This window comes from Talaromyces stipitatus, genomic scaffold, assembly GCF_000003125.1.
Source record: "Talaromyces stipitatus ATCC 10500 scf_1105507295549 genomic scaffold, whole genome shotgun sequence".
NCBI lineage: Eukaryota > Fungi > Ascomycota > Eurotiomycetes > Eurotiales > Trichocomaceae > Talaromyces > Talaromyces stipitatus.
In genome coordinates this window covers 1,571,342-1,597,416 of record NW_002990117.1, presented here as the reverse complement: position 1 = coordinate 1,597,416, position 26,075 = coordinate 1,571,342, and the positions used below count along the sequence as shown (strand labels likewise).

The 26,075-nt window shown below is 43.9% G+C and overlaps 7 protein-coding genes across 7 annotated transcripts, besides 1 other annotated feature; 4 read left to right on the top strand and 3 right to left on the bottom strand.

The window, feature by feature from the left end:
* Positions 1 to 1,072: 1,072 nt before the first annotated feature.
* TSTA_014510 (polyketide synthase, putative) lies at positions 1,073 to 7,937 on the bottom strand (the record flags this gene model as incomplete). Its single annotated transcript, XM_002483549.1, has 8 exons — positions 1,073 to 1,153; positions 1,231 to 3,510; positions 3,569 to 5,961; positions 6,017 to 6,044; positions 6,155 to 6,508; positions 6,572 to 7,231; positions 7,287 to 7,575; positions 7,645 to 7,937. 8 exons carry the CDS (start codon positions 7,935 to 7,937, stop codon positions 1,073 to 1,075), a joined length of 6,378 nt encoding a protein of 2,125 aa, XP_002483594.1.
* A 1,203-nt stretch (positions 7,938 to 9,140) lies between these two features.
* TSTA_014500 (uncharacterized protein) lies at positions 9,141 to 10,747 on the top strand (the record flags this gene model as incomplete). Its single annotated transcript, XM_002483548.1, has 4 exons — positions 9,141 to 9,299; positions 9,358 to 9,673; positions 9,741 to 10,139; positions 10,215 to 10,747. 4 exons carry the CDS (start codon positions 9,141 to 9,143, stop codon positions 10,745 to 10,747), a joined length of 1,407 nt encoding a protein of 468 aa, XP_002483593.1.
* An 865-nt stretch (positions 10,748 to 11,612) lies between these two features.
* Positions 11,613 to 13,277, bottom strand: TSTA_014490 (salicylate hydroxylase, putative; the record flags this gene model as incomplete). The annotated part of the gene is made up of 7 exons (XM_002483547.1): positions 11,613 to 11,704; positions 11,757 to 11,988; positions 12,061 to 12,160; positions 12,217 to 12,280; positions 12,353 to 12,423; positions 12,492 to 13,099; positions 13,191 to 13,277. 7 exons carry the CDS (start codon positions 13,275 to 13,277, stop codon positions 11,613 to 11,615), a joined length of 1,254 nt encoding a protein of 417 aa, XP_002483592.1.
* Positions 13,278 to 13,849: 572 nt separating this feature from the next.
* Positions 13,850 to 15,553, top strand: TSTA_014480 (O-methyltransferase, putative; the record flags this gene model as incomplete). The annotated part of the gene is made up of 4 exons (XM_002483546.1): positions 13,850 to 14,107; positions 14,297 to 14,812; positions 14,877 to 15,289; positions 15,388 to 15,553. 4 exons carry the CDS (start codon positions 13,850 to 13,852, stop codon positions 15,551 to 15,553), a joined length of 1,353 nt encoding a protein of 450 aa, XP_002483591.1.
* Positions 15,554 to 17,153: 1,600 nt separating this feature from the next.
* On the bottom strand, positions 17,154 to 17,740 carry TSTA_014470 (uncharacterized protein; the record flags this gene model as incomplete). The annotated part of the gene is made up of 1 exon (XM_002483545.1): positions 17,154 to 17,740. One exon carries the CDS (start codon positions 17,738 to 17,740, stop codon positions 17,306 to 17,308), a length of 435 nt encoding a protein of 144 aa, XP_002483590.1. The 3' UTR covers positions 17,154 to 17,305.
* Positions 17,741 to 18,122: 382 nt separating this feature from the next.
* TSTA_014460 (C6 finger domain protein GliZ-like, putative) lies at positions 18,123 to 19,667 on the top strand (the record flags this gene model as incomplete). The annotated part of the gene is made up of 2 exons (XM_002483544.1): positions 18,123 to 18,620; positions 18,696 to 19,667. The coding sequence occupies 2 exons, from the start codon at positions 18,123 to 18,125 to the stop codon at positions 19,662 to 19,664; spliced, it is 1,467 nt and encodes a 488-aa protein (XP_002483589.1). The 3' UTR covers positions 19,665 to 19,667.
* Positions 18,382 to 18,437: a microsatellite.
* A 1,138-nt stretch (positions 19,668 to 20,805) lies between the features above and the next one.
* On the top strand, positions 20,806 to 21,954 carry TSTA_014450 (short chain oxidoreductase/dehydrogenase, putative; the record flags this gene model as incomplete). The annotated part of the gene is made up of 3 exons (XM_002483543.1): positions 20,806 to 21,221; positions 21,301 to 21,482; positions 21,572 to 21,954. The coding sequence occupies exons 1-3, from the start codon at positions 20,926 to 20,928 to the stop codon at positions 21,952 to 21,954; spliced, it is 861 nt and encodes a 286-aa protein (XP_002483588.1). The 5' UTR covers positions 20,806 to 20,925.
* Between the last annotated feature and the right edge of the window lie 4,121 nt (positions 21,955 to 26,075).

Here is a 26,075-nt window from a genome sequence, read left to right as displayed (position 1 = left end):
CGAAGAAGGACAGTCAATATAAGCCAGCCTCGCTCATCGGTTCTTCAAGCCTGCACTGATTTCTAAGCGTATTGAGCCCCTGTCTCGAGCATTTGCCGAGTTCAGAAATTGTGGTAGGAATAAACCAAGCCGGAAGATCTACGAGACTAATCATCGATTTCAAAGCAAGAGAACCGGTGATATTATCTCGGTTGGGTTGGAAATCACGAAGTAATTATTTTCACTGGACAAAGGGAGTATGTAGATAATTAGGGCTTCGGCGTATTAATACAAATAATACACAAGAGTAGCCAATGAGGAGGCGTATTCCGGCGACTTACGGTAACACTAGGTGGATTATCTGGTAATATGTATTTCTGTAGGCGACTTTTTTATTCGATGGGACTCATTTTCTAAGAAAAAGCAACATTAAAAATCGATCGAGCTGATTAATCAAAGGGGTAAACACAGAAAAAACCAAACACATAACAAACACATAACAAACAGCTATTTGATATATCTAGCATTATGCATGTGATAACCTTGGAAATCAATTGACCCTGCGCAGCTTCGTTACAAGCATTTTTTTTTGCTGCAGGATTGAAGCACACTCATAATCAACTTTGGACTAGTTACAGATAGGAGTATTAGTTGTCATACCGTTCGGAGCTTCGTGGAGCCAGCGCCATGTCTGATCTGCCTGTATGTATCTAAAAGCCTGCAAAGGAAGGTTGACTGCTGAAGTATCTCCCCCACCAACTGATAAGGACGGAATATAATGAGAGTATGGTGTTTTGGCTCTGTAGACTCAGCCAAGGTGCTTACTGCTTAGGTAGACCTGCCTTAACGTAGTATTATTTCTTGAAGAAGTCATATGCGCGAGTAGAAATTAAATTTACATATGAACGGAAATACGGACCGAAATAATCTGGAGGACCTAAAATCGGCTGTTTGAAGAAAACACCAAATCGCTTCTACTAATCCACTGTATTCTATCGACTTTGCTATCATCTAGGGCTGGTTGTAAAAGACAGAAGATAATTATCATTGCGTGTATGGAACCACATATTTCTACATAGCTTCTTTCTCAAATCTAAAATATTCTCCATTGTTGCTTACTGTCCCTCAAGTCATCTCGCATTGCGTCTGCGACGGATCGACCTAAGGACTTGCTCTGTAAGATGCATCGTTAGTGATAGACCTGTGTTTCAATCAAGGACGATTCGTGATAGAACATATACTTTGACTTACGTTCAATGCGTTGACCATGGAGAAATGGTTGCCAGCCACATCAGTCACCGAAATGGGTCTCCCAGGAAGCAACTTTTCCCACCCCAGGGGGCCAGCGTTTGCCTCGCGCTTAAACAGCCAGTTTGCTACTCCATGACTCCAGTCAACGTTCCCTCTCTCAGCATCCTTCAAATCCTCACTTAACCCCTTTTCAGCCCATATAATAAAAACTTCAAAGGCGCGGGAAGCATCTATTTCAGTGGGGGAGTAATTTTGGAGTGCACGGATGGTAGATCTGAAATGGTCAACAATCCTGTTCGAAGCTTTGAAAATGGTACTAGACACGAGAAAGTTCAACAGGTTGATTGGCATGGGCTCATATGTAGATCGACAGGGACTGTCGATGAGTATAAGCTTTGATACAGTCTCACCAGCCTGAGTGAGTTGTCGGGCCGCTTCAAAAGCATACATGCCCCCTGCCGACCAGCCCGCAAGAGTGTATGGGCCATGGGGTTGAATTGATTGAACCGCTTGCAGCATGATATGAGCTATTTCTTCGATGCTACAGTCGTATTTGTCGGCAGACTGCAGAAATGGACTGTTCAACCCGTACACCACGAGGTCAGGAGATATTTCTGGTAGGGCAGCGTATGCTGCCGGCGACCCACTGCCATCTGGAAACATGAACAAAAATCTAGAACCTGATCTGAGATTTCCCTGTAAGAGTAATGTTGAAGCAGACGGGCCCAAAGAAGCCCTGTGCGAGGTGGCTGGTATTCGTGGCTGGGGAACTGATAATGGTACTGTAGGTGAGAGACCGAGAGCTTCTTGAATGTTTACCAAGGTAGGCAACTTTGCGGTTCCATCAAGTTGTAGCTCTACTTTAAGACTAAGCGCTTCTTGGATAGCTCCTTGAATGCTGAGGCTCATTAGTGAATCCAGTCCAAGGGAAGAAAGATCGTCGACAGCCAAGAGCTCCTCTATTTCGACTCCGATCTGCTGTGCCATGATTGAATAAACAGTATTTAGTATGTCACCTGCAATGGTTGTTTCATCATCTGGAGTAGGCAAAATAGGGGACATGGAATCGCTGCTCGGTGTGTCGACTTCGTCATCATTCGCATTGTCAAATTTGTCAAGGAACCCTCTTAAATCTCCAATAGTTGTAAGTTCCTGAAAGATATCGGATGGGAGATCTAGATGTAGTGATTCTCGAAGCTTAGACAGTATCGTCAATGCCATTAACGAATCCACGCCCAATTCGACAAACGTCGCATCGTCGACGAGTTCGACTGCTGTAATTCCTATCTCCTGGGCAATCGTCTCCAAGGCCATTGACTTGATCCCGGGCTGTGATTTGGTAGAATAATACTCTGGTATGACTGCCTTCCTTTCTGGAGCCACTCGCGGCTGTTTAGAACTCAAAGATGTTGTGCGTTGACTTGGAACTTGTGTGTTCGATTGCTGTTGATGAGACGGCGGTGCTAACAACATCTCCATCAACGAACGAGGCACTTTTTGAAACTTGATACTGCTGCAAAGCCCAATAATGGTACCTCCCTGGAAGATAGAAACCTCACCGGCAACAACGTTCTTCTCAGCTGGATGCATCTTCACATGAACATGGTATGGTTTTGCGGCATCTATGTCATCAGCGAGCTGGTAAGATCCCCAACCATGCGAGATATACACGAATTTACGCGGATCGACCACGTTGACACCATTCATAATGAAGCCAGCCAATTGGGCCAGATTATCGAGCCACAGGGGAGAGCAGAAAAAATTGCCTGCGTCAGTACCCTCATAGAGCCTCACCAACGCAACCGCTTCCAGCTCACTGCTGTTAATCATAACTTCTTTCATGCCATGGTACCTGGGATCATAATCAACGACAGCCGAGAACAGTCTATAGATCGTCTTCTCGAAAAGTTTATCGACGTCGCCGGTTTTGACGCCTCTCTCGAGATCTTCTATCCGTTTCTGTATCAAATATGCGCTTCTTGACCAGTGATTCAGCCACAGCTTAGTATCACCAAATTCAATTATGCATTTTGCATTTTGGTCTGCTTTTCCACTTTGGGCAGAGTATGAACCGAATGTGACTTCGACGATACCTTTTTGTAAATCTGCCGTGCCGCTTATTCTGAGAAGCTCGGGGGTCTTAACTCGTGGCACTGTAACAGTGACAGGTTTCACGATTTGCATATCAACGATGTTGGACCCTGAGGAGGCAGGCAGCTTGGTTTGGTGCTTTCGTCGAATATAGTCTCCCACTGTTAGAGCCATATCTGCAAACACCCCCTGGCAATACATTCATCAGCACTTTTTCGGCTCAAAGAGAAAGAAAGGTAAAACTCACCGAAGGACAAAGAGCTAGTCCGTTCAAACTGTGCCCAGCAATCAAGGCATGCAATTTCGGTTCGGATAGGTCGGACTCAAAGACAATAAAAACTTTGTCATCCTTGACCTGTTCTGTGATTAATGTTTGCACAGTTGTCGTGGCTGGACCTGAGTTTATTCTTGGAGGTTCCTTTTTCTCAACAACCTCTGTGCCCTTGTGTAACAGCCAATCATTCTTATAGTCGATCCAATAGTTCTTCTCGTCAAAAGCATAGGAAGGAAGATGTAAGAGACGTTGGCTGTCTTCAAAGTCACGATGATACTCTTTCCAAGTTACATCAAATCCAAGAGAATGCAAAGCAGAAAGCGTCTTTGCGGACGTTCTCCAAGGACTTTCACTCTTACGGAGTGTTGGGAAGGCCTTTATCTCACTTCCCAATATGCTTTTCACCATGGCGAGACAGATAGGCTCGGGCCCAACCTCTAACCACACAGTTTGATTGTCTACCAAACCATCCAAGTAAGATTTTCGAAGTGCCCCATCGAAGTTGACAGGCTCACGTGCATGTCGCCGTAGATAAGATGGACCGAAAACGCTTGTCTCCTTAACAACTGTACCGAGCAGTGTTGACACGACTGGAATTTCTGGTTTCAGAAATCTGACAGATTGCGCAGCTTTTTCCAATGAATCAAGGATAGGGTCTGTTTGTGATGAGTGGAAAGCAAATGGGACCTTTAGAACTGTGCACTTGAATCCTTGCAGTTTGAGATGTTGATTCAATTCTTGAATATCCTCAACCAACCCGCTTAGAACGATATCTTCAGGTCCATTAACGCAAGCTAGTTCAAGCCGATCCAGTTTATTACCCGCTGCGGACTTGACATCTTCGACGGTGGCATGCACTGCTAGCATTGAATGGGTATTTTTCGTGCACAGGTTCTCCAAGAAAGAAGCTCTAATACCAACAAGATATAGAGTATCGGAAATAGATAGTACTCCGCTCACGTTAAGGGCAGCGTACTCTCCAAGGCTGTGCCCAATAACGAGATTTGGCGTGATACCCCATGATGCCCACAAACGGGCAAGAGCAATCTGAACAGAGACCAGTGCCAGCTGCGTTTGAGTGGGCGATAGATTGTTGATATCAGCAGCACTTCTATTTATCACTGGTAAGAATGGTTTAAATTCATATCCTTGGCAAATTTGATCAAAACGTGTTAAATCAGCTCGAAACTGGCTGTTGGATTGAAACAATTGCTGTCCGAGCGACAAATATACTGATCCCTGGCCTGTAAATGCGAAGGCAACACCTGGCAATTTACCGCTATCTGGCTGGGAGATTTTGGTCTCCAAAAGCTGGATTAAGTGTCCCTTGAGCTCATCAATATTGGAGGCAATCACGGTTGCACGAAGAGGATGTTGGACGCGACGGGCTGTCGTGGTATAAGAAAGATCCGAGAGTGACACTTCAGGATTTTGCTCCAAATAGCTAATGAGATTGCTGATATTCTTTTGAAGCGACGAGGCAGTTTTCGCAGTCACGCTGATAACATGGTCCACTCTTGAATCAACAACACCGCGACCCTCATATGCTGGACCCTCCTCCAGAATGAATGCAGAGTTTCCACCGGCAGCGCCAAAATTGTTGACCATGAGGCGACGCTTTCGAGAATTATTCCTGGGGAACGCAGTAGCCTTCAGTGGAATGTGAACGTTGCGTTTCGCTAAATCTGTGAACGTGTGATTGAGGACGCCGCTTCTGATACCAATATGAGGAGGAACTTTTTGCTCCCGCAAAATCAGCAACGCCTTGATGAGTGAAGTTATTCCCGAGGCCGATTCTCCATGACCAATATTGGGCTTTACAGAGCCAACAAGGAGAGCTTTATCTGCAGGACGCTTTGATAAAGCTGGAGCAAAGACGTTGCTGACGGAGCTCATTTCAACCGCATCACCTAGCTGAGTCCCGGTGCCGTGCATTTCCACATAGTCAATATCAAAGGGATGAAGACCAGCTTGGTTAAGTACTTTCCGATATAGCATTTCTTGAGTTGGACCATGTGGCTGAGTTATTGATGCAGCATAGGCAGAGTAATTAGTCCCGGCTCCGAGGATAACAGCGAGTATGTTATCATTGTCAGCTTTGGCAGCATCCAGTCTCTTTATCACAATACTAGCCACGGATTCGCCCCTACAGTAACCATCGGCAGCATCATCAAATGTCTTACAAGGCCCCGTTTCCGAGATGAAATGCCCCTTGCTGAGGCCAGCGTACATTTCCGGGCTCCCTAACAGCAACATGCCCCCAACTACAGCTGTATCGCATTCTTGGCACCAGATAGAGGTACAGGCTAGGTTTAAAGCCATTGCACTTGATGAACAAGCCGTATCAACACTAACACTCGGCCCACCTGGACAATGGTCAGTAACTATTTTAAGAAAAAATGCGTCACAGATTGTTCTTACCAAGTTGATTACTTCGAGACACTCGGCCCTATAGCATTAAATGTCAGCATTTTGCATGTTCGACCTGAAAAGTGAGAAAAAGGAGGATGTGTCTGACGCTAAGGCCAACTAAATCATTCGAATAACGTGTAAACATACCGGTCCAAAGGCTCTTATGACACTGGAAACATAATAGGTATCAATGTCTTGAGACGTATTCAGGTCTTTATAGTCGTCCGTTGTTTGGCCGTAGAATGTACCAATGCGATCTAACTGTGTAGATGGGGTACTGTTTGGGACATATCCTGCCATCTCCAATGCCTCGTATGCAGTCACAAGCGCCAGGCGTTGCTGGGGATCAGTTTGGGCAGCCTCCTTGGGAGACATGTTGAAGAATCGGGGATCGAACATCCCTGGATTTTCGATGAAGCAGCCATAGGGTGATTTGCTTTTGTTTCTAGAGTTTCTATCTTGAGATACATAAAGAGATGCATCGAATCGATCGGCGGGTATCTGAGGGACTATCAGAGGATATTTTCACTCATCTATGTCGATTATACATAGAGATCTTCTTACCACTTTGTGACAATCAATTCCCTGTTCAAGAAGCTTCCAGAGCTCACCAGGGTTTTTGGAGTCGGGAAATCTACCGCTCATCCCTATTATAGCAATAGGCACCTTCGTAGTTGTTGAAACCTGATCAGTGCTGCTTGAGACAAATGTTTCATCAAGGATGATGTCTGCATTTGCCTCCGAGTGAATTACATATAGAAGGTTTTTCGCGGCTTTGGATGGCCCAAAAGGACGAATCGTCCACCTAGCTGGTTCTGAAGATGTCACGAACGAGGTACAACCTTCACATAGCTTTTCCCAATCTATTGGTTTCAGCAGGATGTCATGAAGCGCTTTCTTCATGATATCTAATCTATCCGATACATCATAGAATGTACCTGTGGTAGGAGATATCACTTTCGTCTGATCGAAAGACCAGGTGTCATTTGTCTTCTCGACAAACTCGAGTCCCTTCAAGATCTGAAGGACGGAATCTTGATTGTACAAGTGTGGTGCGTGGTAGGGCGCATATATTGGTATTTCAGACGCAAAATAGCTAGGTGATGATCCGCGTGTCTTCTGTAACCAGTCGCTGACGAGTCGTAATGTGGACGGCGGGCCCTGAATTGTCACTGTTTTAGGGAAATATGCTGTGATATAAGGCTTCTTCCGACCTAATATTTCCTAGTATCAAGTTAGGCATTCTGATATCAGTCGCTGTCAATTTGTAACTCCTCACCGACTCCTTGACAATACCATCAAGAACATCTTCAGTCGGTATTGTTATGTCTCGTGGTATAACTACTGCCCAAGCTTCATGTAGACTTGCTTCCAGGTCATTTCTCGCGGTTGTTGTGAGTGTGCCTAGGCGAAATGCTATACGCACTGCATCCACAGCCAGAGGAAGTAGCTCTGTCAAGGATTTGGCGAGCGAAATCGCTGTCGCGGAAATTTGACCAACGCAAATCCCAGCGATGAGGGTAGAATCTGACTCTGGGTACCGTCTCTCGGGGTGCTCTTCATACCATCTGGTTGTTATTGGATTATTAGTTTTACCTTTCAGCGGCTTTCTGTATGACTGGAATTTGAACTCTTACGATATAAACTGGCCAAGCTGCAGTATGACCAGCAGTGCAGGAGACAAAATTGGATGATCAGAAGCATTCCCGTTCTCTGATTCTGACAAGCTGTATAAATCTGTGAGCGACGGTAGTTCCTTGCGCTCAATCACAGAGAGATTCGTGGCTTCAGCCTGCAGAGCAGACTTTGCTTGGTTCAGGAAGTTTGAGAGAAGGGAGTGTTCCTTTTGGCTTCTAAGGAGTTGAGAGAATGCAGGGTGAATCGAAAGTGATAGATCACCAAAGAAAATGATGGACCTCTCGCGAAGCATCTTGCCTTACAATTGCTCTTACTATCTTGTCTCAAACAGTGGTAGTGACTGATCCCTATGGCCAGAGAGGCTTCCAATTCTAAGGTAGGGAATTGAATTTTATTATAACGTTCTCTAAGTAACCTATCTATCACAAGCCATTCTTGGGCATCCTTTCTCCCGTCGACAATCTACTGAAACATGTCGCATTTCTTGCCAGACATTTCATATATCGGCGATTTTCATGATAATCTGTCCTATCTGAGGAGTTGCACTTCTCAGTATGTTTCATTTTAGAGTTCCTTAAAGAGTGTAGAAAACACGACATAGGGCTTCGGATTACTGAACACAGAACATGTAAGCCAATCAATTTTTACCGGTGTATTTATATGTAGGGGGCTAGTCAATGCGTCTACACAAACAGAAGAGGACTAGAACGAGGTCGCGCTCGGCCAATTATTGTTAACGCTCTATAGATCGTATATGCAAGATACATGTATGCAACACATGGAATTTAGCACGTTTTTTGAGTAAACAAGGTTATTTATGCAGGGCTTATCTCTGCTGAAACCCAAGATAATAAAAAACGCCGCTTTAATTACACAAGAAATACCGAATAGTAGGCGATGTGAACGGATAAATGTTATGGATCATCGAATCCAAATGTAACAGAGGTGCCTTATAGTAAACTACTGTCTTAAAAGTTACGGTTTGCGCGTATCATAAAATTCAGTAACTGTAGGGCATGTGAGGAAGTCTTAGGCCAGTGATGGCGTCTATAACATTGAAATTACGATTATCCGAACATACCTAATGTAGTCTCTACGACCATTTCGTAATTTGGGGGCACATACAACTGTGTTACCGGGAGATTTTTGAGGATGTATTGACCATTATATTCTGTCCAAGGTTTTCTACGAACGCACCTAACATCTCCACGCTCTCTAGTATTACTCAGATATTCGTAAGCATCGAATGTTTTATCCTAATAGTATTGAAGGTACACACCAGCCAGATACAGAAAGAAGTAAAGGCAGATTTGTTTTCTTCTAAGAATTTGCCGAATGTATCAGAGCTGGTTGGCATAGATGTTTTGCTGGAGATATATTAGTTTAGAGAATCTCCTGTGCTAGGTCGACACGGTAATTTGTCTTCAAAGACTCGCTATTTCGGACTAGGCTTGAAAGCATACACATTTCATGAGGCATCTCACGAGGCATCAACATGGCTACGACAAAGACTTTTAAATTCGGACCAAGAGAGACCCCAGGACTCATACATGCAGACACAGTTACTGAAGAGAGCTCTCGCACATTGGAAGAGCTCTTGGAACAGAACCATTCATTTCACCATATTTTCACCACCACAGAAGACCACAAAGGGGTAAATAACACGAGCTCCTCTGTCCTTCCACTCTAGGATTGTTGCTGACATCGCTCAGGTTTATTTTCATAATCATATCGCCCATCACGACATTACAATCTGGGCTCTTGGTGCAACACCTGCCACTCTGCGTTCTCAACATGAGCGCAATGGACTCTACCAGCGTGGGCCGATGGCAATTCAGGAGCCCTTGGTCAAAGATATGGCAGATGATCGAGTCTTCAAAAGGTGTTTAGGCCGCGAGGAAAACTTTTTGAACTTCTGCGGATTCTTTGAAGATTACATCGACACATACGGCTACCAAGCATTGTTCCAAAAGTATCTGGTGGGAGGGAGTGAAATTGCGGATGATATGCTTTGTTGTATCTATATGGGTAAGTGCCATTTTATTTATGAATGAAGTTTTATAACCGTCTGCTGATCTATCTTCCTCACTTTCAGGATATGTTCATGGGATCATTCATATCGGCATGGCCCTTGAATTTGACCAGCCGAGACTCCTCGCAGAAGGCTTTGCACAGGCAGCTGTTCATCACGACTGGTGGTACACATTATATCTACAGTCGGCTGAGGCCCTAGCTGCCAAAGCCGAGGAGCCTGCTGTTCCACTTAGTGATTGTGTCGACCTATGTCGAGCAGACGAGAAGATTCGCACTTGTTCTAGTGCAGATTATCATACTCAAACTCGCCCTATAACAGGAGAAATGTGCCTTGACCGCGAGCCTGCCAGAGATGGCGTAATGGTAAAGGCTAAAGATGAGATTATTCGAATCGCAGCTCGATATCGCGTCGATCCTAATGATCTTGAACGTGCAACAGCTGAGCTGCAAAACACTGCTGGTGACAATCCTCTTTCTCTTGTGTCCTTCCCGACTCTATATGTGGCGATCACAAACTGATGGAAAATTAATATAGTCTACCTTACTGCCGGTGCCCAACGACCTCCATATGTTTGTGCATTCGACTTTTTTCTCTTGCACAGCGTAACGTCGAGCATTGGTCATACCATGTTCTTGAACGAGCCGTCTCTTACTAGGGCCCAAAAGGCTCGTTTGCTTGAATATACCGGCCGTGTATACCTCATGTCATATGCTGGACAGGGGTGTCCTGAGCTAAGGTTGGACTGGTTGGTGTCCCACCTGCCAAAATTTCCCAATCAGGGCTGGGCAGAAGTCTTCGATCGGGCAACTTATCATGAGGACGATGGCCACATGTCCAAGCTCATCAGATGTATGGCTCACACGCAGCAAACATCGAAGCCTTATGACCATCTTCCCGAGTTTCGATTCAAGCAAGACATGTTCCTAATCGCAGGAATTGCGGCTATCGACTCGGGATCTGCCCAGCCAATGGAGGGCACTAAGCATTATGACTTTATTCGAGGAGCTGGCTTCGAAGAAGCGTGGAAAAGATTCCCAATTCGGTCTACTGTTAGCTCTGCGGCATAATATATGTATATCTGAACATTCGCTGCAGGTCGCTTTCAACAATCGGCTTGAAGTAAATGGTTACAAACCAATGGTCTCTCCTGTACTGATTTGCTAAGACTGCGATCAATGAATATATAACATGTTTACTATTTCTTTGAATTTAAAGTACTAGACAATTAATTTGTATGCAGCCAATCCATCCATGGATTGTTTGAAGGATATCTTCAGTGGAATTCTTATCACTCCCATCCATGCAACACTAATCGACTATGAAGGACTTCCGAACGATGCCTAGAGTGTGGTAGACAAAAACAACAAACTTGAACTAAGAAACCGAAAAACTCATGATACCTCTTCTTTGCCTATTAAGTTTATTTACTTTTTGCTCTGCATGGTTGTTATTGGTTTGAAAATATGGAAATGTAGAAAAGAGAGGACTGCTGATGTCCAGGAAGAGCTCAGATGCTCCTTCTAGGCTTCATCTGGCGCACCGTAGAGCTTCCAAATCAGCACGGCTAGTACCACAAAGCAGAGCTAAAAAAAAAAAAAAAGTCTAAAGACTTTGCTATTTACAAATATGTAAGCAGGAGAAAATCGAAATGAAGCATCAAATATAGCATGTAACGGAGAGCAGCAAACTTGATATATGCCGGAGCCACGGGAGAGAACAAACCCTAAGGTCAACCGACATCATTGACAGCTCGTAACCAATGTTAGAGCATCAAAAAACAAAAGTACTCAAATTGACACTGATCAAAACAGCGAGTACAGTCTCATTTTACCCTATATTCAATGCCCTGTTTTTCTCTTAGGTTAAGCGATGGCGACTGGCTTCGCGAGAGCCTCATTGCATTTTCCAATAAGGTCAAACCTAATAACGATGTTAGGTACTGTTTACATTATCTCGGAGATCAAAGAAAGAAGAAACAAACCCAAAATCATGCATTGTGCGCTCTGCATGGGATGTAGGAACCGCTATATGATTCGTTAACCCGATTGCTTCTCATGTAACTGCACAGCAACTTACCTGAGCCTGGTGGATCAGCATATTTTTTAAGCTCTTCTTCGACGGTCTTTTCCTGTCCAACTCTAGCATTTGATAGTATCTGTACCCTTGAAGCTCTTTTGCGTCGTACTTGCTCAAATAAAGCAAGTCTACTGGCAATTTCTGCATGATTGTCCACGTCGCGTAGTAAGTATCCCAGCGCACCACCATCTTCTATTGCTTGATTCGACCCTTGACCACCAAAGGGTAGCATCTAAAGGAGCAATCATTAGTGACGGGACGAAGCCTCAAAACCAAGTTGATACGAAAGGGGTTGTCAACTCACTGGATGAGCGGCGTCACCAATAAGAACAACTCTACCATAAGACCACCGAGGAAGAGGGTCATGAATTGATAGTGGCCAATATGTAATGTCTGTAGCAATTCTAGACCCGGTATTAGCAATCTTAACTTACTTAAAACTGAAGGATGATCATCTGACCTGATCAACTCGAGGAGATCAGGGTGAAAATGAGCAAACTCTTCAAGCATGGATGCTTTGGTATCTATGAATTTTCAAATTTATCTGTTAGTAAACATCTTAGAGAGCTAACGTGCTGGAAATACACGCGCCATACCTTCCAGATTGTCACCATTACCAGGAATGGTTCGTGTTGGGTGAATTCCCACTAAATTTTGCACTTCTCCACTGGCAGGTATCAATGGTAAAGAACTTGGTAATCAAGTAGAGTATATGCATAAGAGAAAAGTACATACTTGCGGCAGTCATACCAAACCATATGCCTTTCGTTTACAGTGTCCTTTGTATCAGCTATGATTGTCACTCCAGGCTCCTTCCATTGCCGCAAGTCAGCCAGGCTGGGTTGACTTTCTAGTGTCGAAGTAGGAATCAGAAATCTGAAAGCGCTAAGACCTGTTGGTTTTTCATTAACATCTTTGCCCCTAAAGACAGCTTTCCTCAAAACTGAACGTAACCCATCCGCAGCCACGATCAAATCTGCATAATGCTTAGTACCATCCTCAAGCTCAATCATACCCTTCTCAGGGTCAGTATCCACTACTTTAGAGTGTAGATGAATAGTAGCTGGTTTCTTGGATTCTTGGCTTATTAACCGCAACAGCTCATTGTGCAAGTCAACTCGGTGTATTGCGTAAAGCGGCGCGCCGTATTTCTGTTCAGCCTCTCTGTGATCTATCTTTCCAATAAGCCCCAGATTCGTCCCATCAACAGTTTCCCACATCTGTAACTGACGGGCTTGAGCCCTCTCGCACGAGAATCCGAATGTAGAAAGGACTCTGACAGCATTGGGGCTCAGAACTACTGCAGCACCAATCTCTGCTGCAAATTTGGACTTTTCAAAGATCTAAAGAGTTTTAATGGGTCAACCAATCTTAGAGGACTGAAATAATTCTTGAAATCTTGGGGGAATATGCTGATAAAGAGGCATAACTTACTCTAACGGAATGTCCTGCTTCACATAGAGATACTGCTGCGCAGAGGCCGGCAATACCAGCCCCAACTATGATGACTTCCAAAGGCATGATCAATCACAAGGTTGCTTGCTACACACGAATTCACTCTCTTGATCCTAGGAGATCTTGGTAGGTTTTGTGTCTTACCTGAGGTGCCTGCTCAAGTATACATGGTTTGCTACGATATCAATTCGCATATGTTTGTAACGGAAAGATACACTGGCGACTTTTCTCGGGGCTCACTTGGGTCTGGTATATTACTTACATGTACTACAAATATCTCCGATGACATATGTAAAATAACTTACCCAGAGTACGGCCAAGATCAAAAGAAATGAAATACAAAACATTACTATCAACAACAAGAAATATAGCCGTACGCCTGTCGGGATCTCGGCCTTTTACGCCGGTATTTACTACCTATGCCTACGGAGCTTTAATTACCTATCCCAACTGTGAAAGTTCAACTTCTAAACATAGTGCAAAGCCGATGAATATTAAGTTGAAGACGCGAAGCGGATATCGATTATATAGTCATGAAATAATCAGAGAAACCACATTATCGTTCAAACTCGAGTTCATCACGGATTCGTCGACTACAGACCAGATAATAGGATAGAACAATCCACTTCACCAAAACCATGAATCAATCAGCAACTCTACAGTCTCTTTCTTCTACGATTGGTCTGAAAGTCACAGAATTTTCAAATCTTCTCAAGGAAGCTGGTCTCCCAGAGCCCTCATTTGCCGAGAAGAGTTATGCCGACTTTGCTCATGGAACAGCAACTTCGACAGAGAGTACCTTACGCCAGGTCAGGAATGACCTAATCGATGCAGCAAAAGATATAATACGCTTGGCTATGGGGCCAATTGATCAGGTTTTATCATTGGCATGGTCGGTACGTATTCTGAGACATTTTTACTGGATGGCTGAGACGGGTTATTACGTGCTGGCAATTTCATTCATTTACATTTGACTTCATCGTTACAAATTGCCAGACGTATTAGATCAACTCCGTTAACTAATCGCCATACATGTATCTGCCGAGGAGAGGAAGACTGCACCACTAACACCATTCACACCATAGGCCTCCGATACCGCCAACATCAACATCATCAATACATTTTCCATTGCTCAGAATGTCCCCTCTGGCTCATCTATCTCCGCCGAAGATCTCTCTGCCGCAACAGGTCTGCCCGTGGACGAGCTCACCCGTACTGTTCGTTACGCAATCACGAACGGCATCTTCACCGAGTATACACCAGGACTTTTCGCACACAGCGCTGCATCTGCGGCTCTCGCACACAACAAGCACCTCAGGGACATTTGTGATTTTAACACCGACTTTCTGGCCTCAATCCAAATCAAGCTAGCCGAGGCTTTGAAGGCAAGAGCATCAGGAGCAAGCGACGCGCCCCATGCTGCATTTAATGTGGCATATAGAACGAAAGACGATCTGTTCCAACATTTCCACAAAGATGCGGATTTGAACGCGAAATATCATGCGTACCTGGCCGGACGCGTGAATACACCACTTTGGTCCGTCGATCGCCTTTTGACAGCTTGGAATTGGAGTGCATTAGGAGACGCCACTGTTGTAGATGTGTGTACTCTCACTATCCCCTTCCCTTTTACTTATCTCTTCACAAGGCTAACTCTTTTTCAAGTGCGGTGGCTCGTCGGGTCACACTTGTGTCTCATTAGCATCTATCTGCCCGCAGACGAAGTTCATTGTGCAAGATATGTCTACTGATGCGATGGAGCTTGGTCGTGAGAGCGTCGCATTCCTCTCGTCATCGGATTCATCAAGTCCATATCACGATCTAAGTTCCCGGATCACATTCGCTACGCACGATTTCTTCACTGAACAAAAGACCCTCGCTGATGTGTATATTTTTCGACACATTTTGCACGACTGGAACGATGAAAACAGTGTCAAGATATTGAAGGCTCTAGTTCCAGCTTTAGAGAAAAAGTCTGCTCAATGCAATGGGCGACATCCTCGAGTCCTTATAAGCGAGGGGATTGTTCCTCCACCGCCTGAGAAGAGAAGAGGAACAGTAACAGAAAAAATGATCAGGTTAGTATTTTCTTTTACCCTATTTCTGCTACTATTATGCTACACTGTTTTTATCTTTTAGATTTCAGAAAGGGAGACTAATAGCGGCTCGAATGCAGAATCGAGGATTCCATCATGCTCGCGGCTCATAACGCTTGTGAACGCAACGTTCAAGATTTCATTGACATTTTCCAGGCCGCAGACCCCCGCTTCTCTTTCATTGGGGAGACTTCTGGGGCCAAAGAAGGAGCGTTTCAATCCCTGCTCGAGTTCGAGTTTGTTTAGGACTTTAGATGCAGGCGGGGACAGAAGTGGTTTCTCGTATACCATGCAGTGAATCCCGATGTCATACGTATGCATGCATGCTATACAAATAAGTCCCCGAGCTGGGGATTCCATCATATACATTGTACGTAGAAACTTTTGACTTCTATACGCAATGAATTTAAAAGCCTCGGCCTAGTTTTTCTTGATTACCTGTTTTAATCGAACTGTCCCGGAGCAGAATTCCGCTTGTTTGTTATTGACTGTATCGAGATGCCCATACTTCCGTTTCACCACAGAGTGACTCTGGAAGCCAGGGAACAAACTACCAATCCCATTGAAGATGTGAGGATTTTATATTTGCGTACCTTGTGCCGTGTTGTACATCTGGGCAGGTCCTTGGGACTAGTGGTAAATAGATAATGGAGAAGGAGAGATGCCTTATCAAAACATTACCTAGGTAGGTAACACCCCAGGGATGTCTGAAGAAATAACTATACATGAAAAACCATTAAGACCATAATCTAGTGCACTGATATATCATTGTGAAGAAGATAATTATGCATATAATCTATCTATTTATGCAACTAGCTAGATATATCCATGCTGCTAGGTATTCCTCGAGATCACAGAATAGTTCCGTCATACAAAGAAGATAGGCATACAGTGAACTACATTGCAGAGGCTCTCTTTCTATCCTATCGTATGTGTAATTGCCTATGATTGCATGCTGTCACGCAGTCCTGTGCACTTATCTAAAATTTTCATTTTTGCCCAATGCCGCTATTAGCGAAAGTAGTAAGGGTTCTGGGTATAGGGCTAGAGCTAAAGAGCGTTATATAGTTTGAATATACCAGAAATTCAATATACCATCAGAATGTCTTTCCGCATGCTGGCGTTACTCTATAGTGCACCCAGAGCTCTCGATCCAAATCCCTAAGCTTAAGGCTGCTCCGTAACAGCAATAATTAGCTAAAACAAAGTAATGTGAAAAATGCGATAACTATGAGTTCTAGCCTTATTCCCTGAACACATCCCGAGGTATGTACATGATGTACATGTGATCGCTCTTGGGGGCCAGCGGCGACTTATCAAACCCGTGTTAACCATACAAGCAAGTAACATTAAGTGGAAATACGCTCTAATAGAAAGTCACTAAGATTGACACAATCACGGTAGCACTTCTATGTTTTGCAGTATCGAGGTGGCAACCAACTCGAGGCCGCGACGGCAATAAGTATCATTGGCGGTCCAACATAGAAAGCAGGTCAGCCACACACTAAAGATGACTAAAGTTGCATCTTGTCGCAATCAAAGGCTCACGCTAGGTAGTGTGTATATGTGTGTCATTGTTTAACGGCCATAGGCCGTGAATAATCACTGCCTACCCATTCCCTAGTGGGACAAGGCTGCTAGGGGGTAAGCCCTGGGTGTCAAGAACTAGTTACAAGAAGTGACTCTTTGGCGCTTTTACATGGCTGCCGTGGTCAAATAGATAACCTCTACATGTAGAGGCTGGATGTTACTGCCAGCTGCAGTGGTCCGCCTACTCCCCATGACCGAATCTAACATGTTCAACACTGATAGAACTTAAGATGAAAGAAAATAAAATAAAGAAAAGACAAAAGGAACATGATAAAGGTAGTGATGATTGCTTAGCTTAGGTGCTAAGAAGAGGGCGTCGAGGACAGATATTCTCGAAGAATTGAGACTGAGAACCAGGTAGCTGGTTTCATGGCACCTTTTGGAGTGCCTAGAAGGAAGGGGATAATTTCAGATGGGGGTCCAGGAGGTCCAGGGGGCCGGGAAATCTTTCTCTTTTGCAATCCGGCAGAAGAAGAAGTGTATTAGTGACTTCCTCGTGCCACATCGGCAAAAGAGGTGTGCATCTTGATGGTTAAACCGTTCGTGGTAATCAGCGAAGTCATCATGCTTGGAGCGCGCAGCTAGGATTCGCCCTAATATAGGGCGCGGAAGTTTGAGCTCTTCCGGGCGGGTTGGAGACGTGATAATCTCGAGATCTTGATAGGCCTGCGGTGCGACTTTCTTCCATTGAGTGTGGGCTCGGGCAGTTGCTGATGATTTGGTATGCCGCTTAAGGGCTGCATATGACCATAAGTAAGGGGAGGACAGGGTTTGATCCGCGGCTTCTTTAGCGGCCTGGTCTCTCACGCTAGGTAGTAGTTGGCAGTTAGGTACGGAGTACATTTCAGCAAATCAGAAGCCACCTTCTTATCAGGGCTCAATACTCAATACAGCCCTCAATGTTTACCACTCATGATAACTCACAAATCACCTCACCAAAGTGTCTATAAAAACCCAGTTTTGAAACCTGATGTATTCGTACAGACAAACAATTCAATACACACAATCTTGCTAGTCAATTCTTCTTTTCCCATCCTTGTAAACTACTATTCAGGATTGGGCTGGAGTAAACCCACAAACCCGACAGTTTCTTGGCAGCGGAAGCAGTATTAATAAAGTGACCCCGCTGTGTAGGGAGCTAGAGCCTAGCTAGAGACTGCCTGCTCCGGGCCAGGGATCAAAGCGAGATACATAATATAGGAACAGAGAGAGAAAGACAGCGGCCATGAAATCCTCTTTGCAACCCCGAAAACTGCGCCTGGCGTGCGACACCTGCCACCAAGCAAAGACTCGGTGTTCCGGGGGCATGCCATGCACAACTTGCCAAAATTCTCGATACGAATGCGTCTACAGCATCTCCAATCAACTCGGCAGACCCAAAGGCACAACCAAGAATCGCAGGGAAAACAGTGTACATGCGAGCAATGGCAGGGAGGCCCTGTCAAACAATAATGGGCCTCAACAACAGCGAACACCTCCGCATTCCACCTCTGCCACTACCACTACCGCAACTACCACTACCACCGCCGCCGCCGTCGCCAACTTTAGCAGCGCCAATATTTTCAAAGACCTAACAGCTTTTGACAATATGCTCCCTGATGCATCTGTTGAATCCAACCCGGGAATGTTTTTCGCCAACGGGAAGGGCTTTCCGGACCCGATCGGTCTTGATTTGATCTCGAATCTTGCTTTCAACCAGGATAGGAATGATCTAAACGTGAAGGTAAATACAACTACCGACCCTTGGTGCCGCGCTGCATCAGAAAGCTAAGCTAATAATGTGCTTTCATTATTATAGGCACTGAGCAAAGGTTCGTGTGCCATGGGGAAGCCATCAAGCATCTGTTCGACCGACGATGTAATGGATACCGTAACTGAGGACACACAATTCTACTCTCCCGATGCCTTTGGCTTTGGCGTCCATCCTCTATCTTCGTTTCATCATGCCGGAACCAATGGTATAAACAAAGTTAGCAATTCTCTCTCCGGGGAGAGATCAATGACGACAAGGGAAGATCTATATCAACCTCAATTGCAGAAATTGGACGCTTCGCTTCCACGGACCAATACCTGTAGTTGCCTGCAGGATCACGCTGATTTACTATGCCGCCTGGGCGAGTTGGAAAATAGCAACGGCTCGCTCTCTGTTGACGTAACCTTGATGTGTGTGCAGCAGGCCCTCGTCCCCTGGAAACAGTTGTCTCAATGTAAAATTTGCAACAATGATGATGACCAAGGTGTTCTGATACTATCTGCCATGACTATTCGCGCGGTCCTTCGTCGCCTCCAACGTCTCTGTGCCGCAATTGTGTTATCTAATGATGATCCCTCTCACAACGACACCAACTTTTTGCTATCCCTCTCTGACGGCGGGCGGCTCGTGATGGGAAAATACGAAGTTCCTTTCGGAGAGCAAATTGTGGTCACGTATTTACTTATTTCCTACAGTCTTGCCAAGATTCGATTTGCTGTTCTGTCATTGAAATCCAAGCTCGGCCACGCCCCGGCTAGGGCAAAGGAGAATTTTGAAAATAACAATCAGCCCAGCGCTACTTATGACGCTAACAAGCCTGCTGTTGATGCCGGCAGAGGTGCTGATACGACTCATTTCTCCTCATCTTCAATCCCAGCTATCGCCTCAGCAAGTGAAGACACCGGTTGCATGCATGCAATGCTACGCGGCCTAGACGCCACAGTGGAAGCAGTAGGGAAAGCTCTACAGAAAGCCAATATTTCTCTAGTCAAGAATGCCGGGCATATCTCATGAATGCAGAAGTATAGCTGGCAAGGAATGCTGCAAGGACATTGATTGCGCAATCTGCACGTTTGTCTTGGAGATACATATCATAGATCCATGGATGTCTCCTATCCATTTGATATTACGTCTTCTATGGGTTTCCTGTTTGATTATCAGTTATAAGATTTCATCATTTATGTTTTTTTTTTTGTCCCTTTGCGTTTTTTAAGCCCCGAGTTTGTCTTTCAAAGGATGGGAAGGTACGTCTTGACTTTTTTTCAAAGTTATAGATCATACAGCAGTCCGTTATTAGTTTAAACTTTGTTGAACCCACTAGAATCTTACAGATGATATCTAAGGAGCTTAAATGATCCGCCTTGACCAGTACTCAAAAACTTAAACATGACTCGTGATCAAGAGTATATAAACGGCGTAAACTTTATGTTTTGTATTGTGTATACGTATTCCAAGCTTCTCTTCTACAAAAGTTGTGATATCAATTCGAAATTGACAAGCAGAAGCGAGAATAACTTCAATCCTTGGTTCCCAAGAGATCCTCTTGCAACATCCTAGACCCGAACATGATCGACAAGCTAAAAAGGCTCGAACCACAGAAACCTCCTCAATACGTCTATCCATTCGGATCCATTTCAGCTTTAATTAATGCATGGTCAGAACTTGGGGCCCAGGTTCTAATAGTTAATATATCCTAAATTGCAATTAGATATTAACTAATTCTGACTATTTCGATTGCTATCAATGTAGCACTTGAGAACATCTGGAGGGAAACACTGACTAAAGTAAGATTATTTGGCCGAAAGACCAGTCAGAAAACAAAGAACAAAGACTCTGGGGCTCAAGGAGCCTTGATTTCAAAGCAAATCACTCCTGCATTGATTTCAAATCACCGGAATATGGATGACGAGCATCAGTTGAGATTTTTAATTCGTCATTGATAACTAATGACAAATCATAGGTCCTTAGTTTCATGAAGCTTATTATTGATAGATAATCAACCTTGAATAAGTGATAAATAATAAGCAAATGCATAGTAGATTGTCCAATCGGCGGATTTTCCAAATAATACCCCAAGGGGTAAAGACCAGAGACCCTGCTGAGTAATTGGAAGGCTTTGTAGAATCTAACCAACTTCGGCTAACAATACGATATCTTGTGGCATTACAGGGGCCTTCTTTGCTTTAATCTGAACGGCTTAGTTCTTCTTGTCTTTGCTCGCGTTAGTTCATCGAAAAACGATGATAGCGAGAATCCGTATGAAGGTGAAGAAACCATGCCCATATTGAATTGGCTCATAACTGGGGCCTCCAATGGCCTTGGCCTTGCCCTCGCTCTAGAAGTACTGAAAGCAGGGCACAAAGTCATCGCCACTGCCCGAAACGTCACCAAAGCGTCCGCCGCGCATCCTGAAATCGAGCAGCTCGGCGGATCCTGGCTGCAACTGGACGTGAATAAGTCAGACACGAAACTTATCGTGGAGAGTGCCGTGTGCGACTTGTTCGGCGGTAGAATTGATGTCCTCGCCAATAATGCTGGGTACTCGATATTAGGCAGTATAGAAGATCTCAGGTGGGTTGACTGGAACCATACCCAGCTGCTACCTAGCTGTGCAACAGCATAGTTCCTTACACAAATCTTGTCATGGCAGCGAGAAAGAGATTGAAGACCAATTTAATACCAATTTATATGGCCCCATACGTACGATCAAAGCGGCTTTACCGAGCATGCGTGCGCAACGAAGCGGTGTCATTGTGAATGTAAGCTCAATTGCTGCACTGGATCCACGACCGTCTGGAGGCATATATGGAGCAAGTAAATCGTCCTTGGAAAGTGAGTGATGCGCCCTTGATTTCTATTATCGTATTTCATATCGCACACCTAGAATCCCGTACTGACCGGTGGATGCTGGCCGAGAATAGATCTATCAGAAGCTCTGTGTTTGGAACTTGCCCCATTTAATATTCGTGTGCTGATCGTGATCCCTGGCGGATTCCGAACTGATTTTCTGTCCGGCAATCTCGAGCCAGAGGCCCCTATGACAAAGGACTACGAGGGAACTCCGCTGCATGCTACTCTTAATTCCTTCCGCGCTTACAATGGCAACCAGCCTGGTGACCCTGCCAAAGGGATGAGACGGGTTGTAGAAGTGGTGGAAGGTACTGGATTAGGAGAAGGCAAACAAGGGCTTTTAAGATTACCCCTGGGCGCAGATTGCCTTGAAAGGGCGTATTCTAAAGTTAGCGCTTTGCAGAGAGATTTAGATGGGTTCGACAGTATAGCAAGGTCGACGAATTTGGACTGAATGAGAGGGATTCTGATGAAGTTCTACTACTTGTGCTATCAATTGATATGTTAAAGTAAAAGTTGGGTAAATTTCCCCTATGCACCTGCCAATGACCGTACGAAATATCGTTAACCTTGGACGCATCTCATCACGCCAAATTGTACTGAATAAGCCAATCGTAGGCTATCCATTAGTGACAGTTTCTATGTTCCTTATGCTGATATATTTCAGGTGTATTTAAACTTCTTCTTCGCGTCATAAGACCAATTAGTGGTTTAAATGCTGGTCGGGAATCTACCTAAGAACCTGGAAGCTAATTAGATATCTCGTCCCAACGTTCCAATGGAAGAACAGTGGACAGGACTTCAAGGGAAATATACTGCCTAGCTACCTAGTTAGTATTCCACCCAATGGTAAGATCAATCTCTGGCAAACCGACCGGTTACATGGCGAATCTTCTTTCCCCAAACATAAACCGGAATACCCAACAATCTCATGGCAGCTGCCAGAGCACCAAAAGTTCCAAAAGCCCCGTCATATCCATGACTGGCAATAAAAGGAGCAGTTCCTTTAATACGATAATGAGACAACAGGCTAATACTAAAGCTAGCTTTTTTGTCAAACAGAAGACTAAGGATGGGCGTAAAATTACTGTAGATAATTTATGTCTGGCTTTTGAGGATGATACTCTAGAAGGAGAAGCCTTATTCAACTCTATTACTCACCGATCTGGGATGCTTTGAGGGATACGTCCTTTTTAGACGAATAAACACCAATATTTAAGAGCAATAATTAAGAATATTGGCCCATCGCATCTTTTCTTGACCTTGTCAGCTACTGATTTACATTAGGCCGATCTCATGCAGCATCTTCTAAGCTTTGAATGATGGAAAGCGGCCATAGGACAGGAACGAATCCAAATCGCTCGCGACAACTTAAGAGATAATCTACATATTGTCGCTCAATGGTTCTGGATTCGATATAACATGTTTAGAAAGGAGGTCTTGGACAAGAGCTTCAATGTCATCGACAACTGGAACTGATTTAAATAGTAAGGACGTAGCTTAGTCCATAAATATGGCCTCTACTGGATTAATGGTGCTTCTAACTTAGAAGTTGAACCTTTGTCCCTTAAACTATGTCAAACCTTTGTTAACTTTTGGGGTATCTATATCTCTGCATTGAATCCCCAACCCAATCAGATGGTAGCAGATACCACTGAATATTCTCCAATAGCCTTTCATTAAACACGCTCCAAGACACTAATACCATTATTTTTATTCTATTTGTAATGATGCAATGATAAATGCTTGGAACCGCTGCATACTTATAGGATGGATAGCAAATATCGACATTGCACTATGTACTGGGAGCAGAGCTCTATTGGATTACATTGCCAAGTATATATTAAAGACCGAGAAAAAAACGGAATCTTACAAGGATATGATGAAAGGTTTTTTATCTAAACTCAATCCTCAAAACCCTTTCCTGTCTGCTGTTAGTAAGATGATGAACCATCTGATTGGCAAACGAGATTGGTTGGCCTAAGAAGTATTGCATTTACTTCTTAATATACTACTTCAATCTGCAAGTCAAATCTGTATTAATGTTGACTGTCGACCTGAGAAGGTTCATGCCGCCGCATTTGTTCCCGTCAAGCCTAAGATTGAAGGTAATGAAACTGTCCAACGAGGACTTTCAGTATTAGAGAAATATAAACGCCGTTCTGAACTATTTGAGAACCCATATTACTTCATATTCCTGCGTGAATTTGATTTCCGGAATTGGAGACAAATCTATAGACGTGATGCTCCAGTTAGGGTCCTTAACTATTTCCCATTGTACGATTCAGAAAAACAGCCTGAGAATTATACACGTGTTAAGTTGATGATGTATCATCCCTCTTGTGAGATTAAGAACTTACTGGAGATAGATGGTGACATATTTGTTATATATTGCTGTATATGAATTCTGCCATAACACTCATACTCATAATGAAGATTTTTATGATAAAGGTTCTTACTCATCCCGAAGTAATTCACAAGGATTTACATTTAGAGGATGAGGATATACTACAATCATGGGAGGCACTTGTTCGACAGTTGCCTAATCAAGATAACGCCACGAGAGTTGAAAATCCCAATGAGCTTGGAGATCGTTCTATCGACAGAGAGATGGATTGGATCCCACATATTAGTTGTCATTTAGATCTTGAGGATAATTTCTGGATGACAATGAAAGCAGATTATCCTGCAGATATGACTGTCGAATTTTCTGCATCTTAAGACACACTTGAAATCTAGCAGCGCCAAATTTATGATATAATTTGCGGTCACTATCAAATGTAGCTTAATAGAGAGAACCCCCCTCATACTCTTATCAATCTTAATGGCAGGGCTGGGACTAGGAAGTCCCATGTTCTTACATTAATCTTGGCCACTTTGGATTAAATGGGTAGAGACGCTAGTATCGAAAAATCACCTGTCATTCGTGCAGTGCCAACAGGTGTGGCTACATACAATATCACTGGCTATATGCTTCATTCACTGTTCTGCCTCCCAATTGGATAGGGTCAAATGGCTGATCTTACTCCTGAGAACCGACAAGCTCTGCAAGCTACTTTTCAGGGTGTGAGTTAGCTGATTATTGATGAAAAATCTATGATTGAACCTAAATAAGTTTACTAGATCAATCAGAGATTACAGGAAATATTTCCCACTTCAGATTCCGAGTCTGTTCAGCCTTTTGGAGGGCTTAACATAGTATTAGCTGGCGATTTCTATTAGCTTCCTCCTGTCAGCCAACAAGCTTTGTACTATAATAGGAGACTTGACAACCTGGAGGAAATTCATGAATGTGCTCTTTATCACAGTTTTTAGTTAACAGTTGAACTTGATATTATATAGCGTCAAGAGGGAGCTGATCCCACCTCTATTGCATTCTATGATGTTCTAGATTATCTCCAGGTAGATAAGTTAACTTTCAAGGACTGGGAGCTTCTTTGCACACGTATACAGGCGATGATACCGACAGAGGCTGTCAACTTCAAGGACACTATTCGACTTTACTCTAAGAAAGCAGAAGTATATGAGTATAATCATAATTAGCTGCAGGATATAGGATAGCCTGTACTCTGAATTCTGGCAACTCACCAGGGCTTAAAGGCTGACAAAGCTTCTACTGAGGAAGCTAGCAATTTACACTCAGAAATCCATATCTCTATTGGATGCCATGTCATGCTTTTAGAGAATATATAGACGCAATATGGGCTTGTGAATGGAGCCATTGGTACAATTATGGATATTATCTGGTATCCAGGGATTACTAACCCCCAAGAGACTCCTCCATTTGCTCTTCTTATTCATTTCAATTCGTACAAAGGTTCTAAGTATTGTACGATCAATGGTAAGAAAGTTGTGCCAATCTTTCGTTCAAAGAGAGATTTTGCTATAACATCAACTGTTCACAGACGCAATTTCCAATCATGGTGGCTTATACCATTACTGTCCATAAATCTAGGCGTCGTTATATTTGAAGAGCCATTCAATTTCAAAAAATTTAAACGAAGCAAGCCTCATAAAACTATAGTTATAAGACACAAAGATGTAAAGTGACAAGCAGAAGAACATATATGATTCTACAATTCCTTCCTATCTATTGCTTTGAAGAATTTACTAATCAATGACTATAGCACGACTACATTCTTCTTCTACCTCAGCCTCCATCTATGCCTGCATCCCAAGTTCTGACCATTGATCTCCCAATCTGGACATCCTCACCTCAACAAGCGACCTCTGTCGTACCATGGGCCTCATCCCAGCACCCCCCCGGTGATGAGTTCGACTAGTTATTGTCGTCGTCGCATCGTCGTACGGAATCGTCCGGAATCTTCTTTCAATTGCGTCGTGTTTATATCGTTTGGGTAGTTTGCTTAGTTTGTCTTGCTAGCTCAGGGTATAGATATCTCCCTCTCCCCACCTAAAAGCTTACGCTCTGCTATGACTTCGGTGGACAAATGCACTGTAGAGACCTTGTACGAATCGAGCATTATTTTGTGTTGATGCGTCCATAACGTTGTTGAGTTTCTTAATTAGAGTGCCAACTTGGAGTTGGATTGAAGGGGAATTGACTGTCCCTTT